Source organism: Clytia hemisphaerica, unplaced genomic scaffold (assembly GCF_902728285.1).
Source record: "Clytia hemisphaerica strain Z4C2 unplaced genomic scaffold, Clytia hemisphaerica genome assembly, whole genome shotgun sequence".
Classification (NCBI taxonomy): Eukaryota; Metazoa; Cnidaria; class Hydrozoa; order Leptothecata; family Clytiidae; genus Clytia; species Clytia hemisphaerica.
Genome location: NW_027104060.1, coordinates 413,456 through 419,817, shown reverse-complemented (window position 1 = coordinate 419,817; position 6,362 = coordinate 413,456). Strand labels below are relative to the sequence as shown.

Genomic DNA, 6,362 nt, shown 5'->3' with positions numbered 1-6,362 from the left:
GTTGGATGGATTCATTGAACACTTTATCTGAAGAATTCGATCACAAATATTTTCGTGCTCTGTATTCGAAGACTGAGAAAGATATTAAGGTTTGTATTATAATCAATTAAATATAACCGAAGGCTTGAGTAAGTGATGCACGTTCCAAGGCACAAGAAAAGTTGCTGTTCGCCGGTCTAAAAATTCCAGCTAACTGAAGCTCAAGTACATATTCACGCTAATAAACCTTTTCATAAATTACGAGTGAACGTAATTGGTAATTTGTTGGTCTAGAATCTAGAAATGCCGGAGTTACTTTTTCATTCGCCAGCCTATCAAGATAAAAAACCCTGTCAGCTTTAAGATTTGTGCTGCATATCAGACGAGACAGTCCTTCTAATCGGGCATTTATAAATCGCCGTGTTAATTTAAGACAGACTTATGTCCAATTTTTTGAAAATTAACTTAAGACTATAACCCCCTATTTCAGCATGCACGCTTTCCAAAAACGGCCTTAAGTCCACATAATTCTAATGGGAAAGAGGTGTATTTTGCAATTCAAAAAAAGAAAAAGAATTTAGAATGTTCCATAATATATGAACCATAAACAGCCTTAAGTCCTAAATTTTAGGGCAAATTTTATTTTCTATGAAGCATTACCATGAAATGTGTAGCCTTAAGTCCAGCACATCTCAACCTTTAAAGTCAATTATCTCAAAATGTAAAAAATGGACTTAAGGCTGTCTTGAATTGACACGGCGAAATGTTATAAAATACGGTTCATTTTTAGAGATTGGTTTGTAATTGGAGAAAAGGGAGATACCACGTGGACAGATTAGATAGTGGAGGTCTGGGTGTTAATTGGTTACAATATGATGACCAAAAAATCGTCACTGGTCAACAAAATGGAGAAATAAAGGTATGATCGGTTAGGCAAATTGCATAGAATAGCAGGGCTGCAAAATCCCACAGCTTTAGCGTTCCGAATCCGTAACGTTGTCAATTATCGCAGCTTATCTGCTGTGAAATTTGAAAACGCTTGTCATTGAACCAAGAACGGGATCGTAGGGTGACGGACGGGGTCTCCAAATCATGTGCATTTTTAGAGCAATTTCGTTGCGGAATTTTGCATTGCTGTCATTCCATGCAACTTGCCGAAATGTGATGGAAGATTCTAATAGCCTTAAGTATTCATAGTTGCTTGATTGTTCAAAAATCTTGGTATAGTTTTATAAGGTGTCGGCGAAAGTAACCAACGTTTACCGGTTCAAGCCCCCCGTTTCTCTGGTTCCAATCAGTTTGATAGATTTGCTGAACCAGTTAAACGAATGACCTTCTTATAGATCGATAGAATCGATATCTTACGTGAAAAGCCCAGTAATCTAGGACTTTTAGGCAGTCTTTCGATTGCTTTTACGGGGTCCACGACCAGCTGGCTCGGCTATCTATGAACTCTCGGGTAAGTTATGGCATGACCTAAACTTACCATAATTTTTAGATCGCATTAGCCGACAGAAAACAACCAAACTAATGACTGAACTTTAAAGGTACTATGATGTAGTTTCTAACCTGATGTGTAGCCTAATTGTTTTTTCGCTGATTTTTGCGAAAAACCGCAAAAACTGACTATGACGTCATAATCGATGACGTCATAAAAATTAAAAACTGAATTTCTCAAGAATGGTTTATCTAATTGTCTTAAAACTTTCACCAGAGATGTATTGCACTCAAGTCGATCATTTGAAAAAAGAATTTTTTCGAAATTTTGATGACGTCAGCAGAAATTAGTAGAAAACGAAAAATCCTTATATTTTTTTATGGTAATTTTAAGTTTTTGAGACATGCCATAACTTACCCGAGCTGAATGAAAAATTTTAAGGAGCGGAGATCCGAAACGTGAACCCCTGGTTTAAGACATTGATACCTTTTGACCACTTGGCTATCGATCTCTAAATTACGCTACTTATCCCACTTATCCTACTGGCCAATATACTTATAGTAGTGGTATATTCAGTCGGCGGACTGTCGGCGGAGCCGGAGTGTGGGAGTCATTCACTATTCACTTTTCTATTTGCACTAGACCTGCGAGGTCTGAGGTGGTCACTCAGTAACTTACCGCCTAGATCAGATTACCCAATTTCACATTCGTGGAGTTGGCAGTGAATGGGAATTGAAACCACATCCCTTAGATTGTAAGGCGAATGCTCTACTGACTGAGCTACCTGGCCACACTTTTCCTTCCTTCCTCTATTCGGATTAGCATTTCACCAATTTTTCAGCGTGATGAAAAATTACTTAAGTGGTTTATGATTATATTTGTATCATTTTATTTACAAGGTTTGGGACCGACACACTTTGGCATGTAATAAAGTTTTGGATGGACATACAAAAGGTGTTCTTTGTTTACAATATGATGGAGATATACTTATCACTGGTTCAATTGATGGTACAGTAAAGTAAGAAATTTCCTTTCTGAGAGTATACACTTGCCAACCCTTAACGGCGCGGTCGATTTTTTAGGGGACTGGTAATGGATTTTCTAAGGAGATTTATTCTCGGCTCACGGCATATTTAGGCAACAACTGAATCAAACCAATCAAATTCCCACCAAAACTGTAGACATATTTTTCCGAGTCTCAGCAATGTAGTGCAAACTATTTTTAGCATTCCAGCCATTCTAATTCGCGTCGGCATTCGGCTATTGCCGACACAAATACCGACGTAATTTGTATTTTGCCGACGTAAGAGTGCTTATTGTACTAAAAAACACAGGATTTTTACCGACGCAAAGAAATCTGAATCAGAAAAGTTGTCGGATAGCTTAACACTTATCAACCTTTAACGACGCGGTCGGCTTTTTAAGGGACTGGTAATGACTTTACAAGGAAGGTTTACCAATGCATTTCTAGGCTACAACTAAATCAAATCCAAGCAAGTCTAGCCAAAAATCTAGAGACATTTTCCTGAGTTTTGCGGTAGAGGTAAAAAACGCTTCACTATTCGGTACGCTCCCTTATTCGATAAAAATCTAACCCCCTTTGAAAATCAAATTAGAGGGCACGTCAACTTTAATTCTTTTAATTTGACTATTTTTTTTTAGAGTTTGGGGTCTAACTAGTGGTGAATTAATGAACACTCTTGAACATCACACAAAACCAGTTGCCATTTTAGTATACAAACATGGCGTTCTAGTTACGAGCGCTGCTCTTGAAAATGTCATATATGTATTCACTGTTCATTCGTCCAAAGATATTAAGCTGCGTTCGAAGCTACTTGGATACCGCACGGATTGTCTCGCGTTAGATCTAGATGAAAGATATATAGTTACCGCTGCAAGAGATTTTCCACAACGCTGTGGAGATACAGATATCAAAGTACGTATATCCTGGTATATCTTTGACATTTTTTATGACTTAAAATTTATGGTGCAGTAGTGTAGTGGTCATCGTTCTTGACTTCCGTGATGGAGGTCAGGGTTCGATTCCCACTCGGTGCTGCGATTCACTTGGCAAGTGAATGTACCGTAGCCCGGGTCAACCCATACCATGTGAGGGGAATAGGGTACCATCACTCTGATATAAGAGTATGGGGAGATATGCTGAAAATTGAATGTGATATGGTGGTGGTACTCATATGTTCAGTACCTGCGAGAACGCAAGGTTCTCCCGTATTGTGTGAGTACCATCATCGATACAGCACGGCTCTGATGTGTCGCGAGCACAGAGTACAGTGTCTGGTAAGCGCTGTGATTTCCCTATCTAGGGGTAGGAAACTATCCTGGGATAGGGTCCGGTCTGATGATATCAGAGGGTTTGCTTCTCTTCTCTCTTCTCTTAAAATTTATGTATGAGTTTATCATGTTCGACGTAAAGATTTTTCATGTAATTTCGAGCACTAGATACTTCATCTACAGTGTGTCTTAAAAAAGTGGACAAATTTCATCATAACAGTAAAATCCTCAAAAATCACTATCTAAAGTGTGCCCTGCCTATTTTATTTGTTAGAGTAAGAAACAAGTTGACAGTAAGTTAAAATCTTTGCTTAAAAAAGATAAAAAAAAGCCATTGCATTGGCGTCAGAAACTTCTGGATTTTTCTAGATCTTGACTCACTGAGAACGATTGTAAACCAACACTTTTACCGTACTCAATGTTCCAGGCTAGAGTCGCGGGTTTTTCCAAATCGCTTCAGTCACTTTACCGTTCTCAAAAATGAAAATACATGAACTCGCTACAATTACAGGACAAGGCAAAAATTTGGCCGTCTAAACCACAGCTACCCTGTACCAAACTCTTCTTCACTAAGTGAAAAGATAACACGAAGAACACCTTCAAAATATAAAAAACGCCCGTGGGTAGGGTGGTACAGGTTAAACTACAGCTATAGCTAACAGATCATTTTCTCTATTTTCTCAAAGGTTTGGAACACCAAGACATGCGAGCACGTTCGCGACATTACTGGAAGTGAAGAAGGCACTATCACTTTACAATATCGATATCCTTTAATCGTCACCTGTTGTTTCTCTTTTGATATGAAAGTTTGGGACGTCGAAAATGGCACCTGTTTGCGAACTTTCAAAGGACATCCTAAGCTTTTAGGGTATGTATGATTGCTTTATTGTATTAGAGTTTTAGTTTTATTGTCTAATTGTGAAGAAATCATGTTCTTTACTATCTTCTATTACTGAGGTTAAGCATACAAGGATAATCACGACGACGGACGAAAAATGTAATAGGCTAGTGAAAATACGAAATTTGATTGGTTGAAACTCACTAGTCTGTTAAATTTTCGTTCGTCGTCGTGATTTTGCCGATTTACTTAACCTCACTATTAAAAACACCTACACGGTGGCTGGATGCTTTTTTAAATTGTAACTTTTAAATGGATAGAGTCGATAGTTTAAGAGGATAGCCCAGAGTCTTTCGATTATTTTCATGCGTTTTAGCGACAAGTTGGCTAAGCGGTATGAACTGAACAGAACATTGGAAGTAGCGGGGATTCGAATCGAGGAACCCAGTACTTACGAAATTTGTAAACAAACTGTATGCTACGGATATAAAATCAAAACAAATGTCACATGTCAAAATAAAAAATAAAACCAAATATGGCTAATTTTGATTGTTCAATTGTTTTACAAGTTTGTTTTGGACACGTGATTTTAATTGTTCTCTTTAATAACACGTGGTTCGCGCAATGTTTACATTTTACTACTTTTATGTCCCTTTAACGTTATGTGGACGTTGTGAATGTTAGATAAACGCTGAAACAATGTTGTGTTCTAGCTTTTCATTTTCAGGTTTTTACGTTTCAACAACAAATACATGGTGAGTGCTGATGGTGACGGAGTTTGTAAAATCTGGGATATGGAAGCCATTTTGGATCAGCAAAGAAAGGAGGAAGATCTTCTTTTGGCATCCTTTCAGGTTTGTTTACATAAAATGCTTTGGAACTTTTCAGAATCTTTCTCTAATTCGAAGAAAATTCTGAGACCCTTGAAAATCGACTGGGGTGAGCTGACTCTACTTTGTTTTAGCGAGGCAAATTTTACACGTTTTTTTTTAAGAACAAACTATATAAGAACACAAGGCTTCGCTTGCAAAATTCTAAGAACAAGTTAAGAACACTTTAAGCTTTGTGGTCTCAAAAACACTATATTTTTTAGGAAAATGGTCAAAAGTGTTCACAAAATGGTCAAAATAAGAACGTGTTAAAAACATCTCTAGGCTTAAAACTCGAAAAGTTAAGAATATCCGAAGGCTTCAAAAAATTTGGGTGTTCTTATAAAAAATGTGTATATTGTCATACCTTAGGAATATCACAGCGATGGTAGCATACTTGCAAATACTTTCGCAAACACCAATCACTTACAATTTGACGACTTCATTATAATGACTGGGAATAGTGATGGCACGATTATGATATATGATTTCGATGAAGAAAAGATAAGTCAACATCAAGGCCGTAAAAATAGCAAATAGAGTCTTCATGGTTCCACACATTGTTAAGAAAAGACTTTTGGCGTTCGATTCCTGCCACCGCTTGAAGCTGAACACCTTTTTCAAAAGATGGAACATTTTTTTGACAGCCATTTTTTACACATATAGTTTACATTGATTATGAACACTTTCTTATGTTTTTTATATCTTAAGATTTTTGAATTAAATATTTGATACAGAAAACTTTCAGACGAGAGGGTCTGGTCCCTGGTGGGGCTTTGCCTCCAATAACCTTTCGATAGCCATTTTATACACATATTATAGTTTGTATTGATTTTCGTAATTTCTTATGTTTTTATATCTTTAGATTTTTGTAGCTGTAAATAGTTTGATACAAAAATTACCAAAAGGTACTGGGGGTGCCATAGAGTGCGAAGGGACTTGATGA

The 6,362-nt window shown here is 37.2% G+C and overlaps 1 protein-coding gene across 1 annotated transcript; it reads left to right on the top strand.

Annotated features, from left to right (window-relative positions):
- Positions 1–1,426: 1,426 nt before the first annotated feature.
- Positions 1,427–5,956, top strand: LOC136812356 (F-box and WD repeat domain-containing 11-B-like). The gene is made up of 6 exons (XM_067068851.1): positions 1,427–1,438; positions 2,317–2,435; positions 3,080–3,353; positions 4,396–4,577; positions 5,275–5,401; positions 5,789–5,956. Exons 1-6 carry the CDS (start codon positions 1,427–1,429, stop codon positions 5,954–5,956), a joined length of 882 nt encoding a protein of 293 aa, XP_066924952.1.
- The last annotated feature ends 406 nt before the right edge of the window (positions 5,957–6,362 follow it).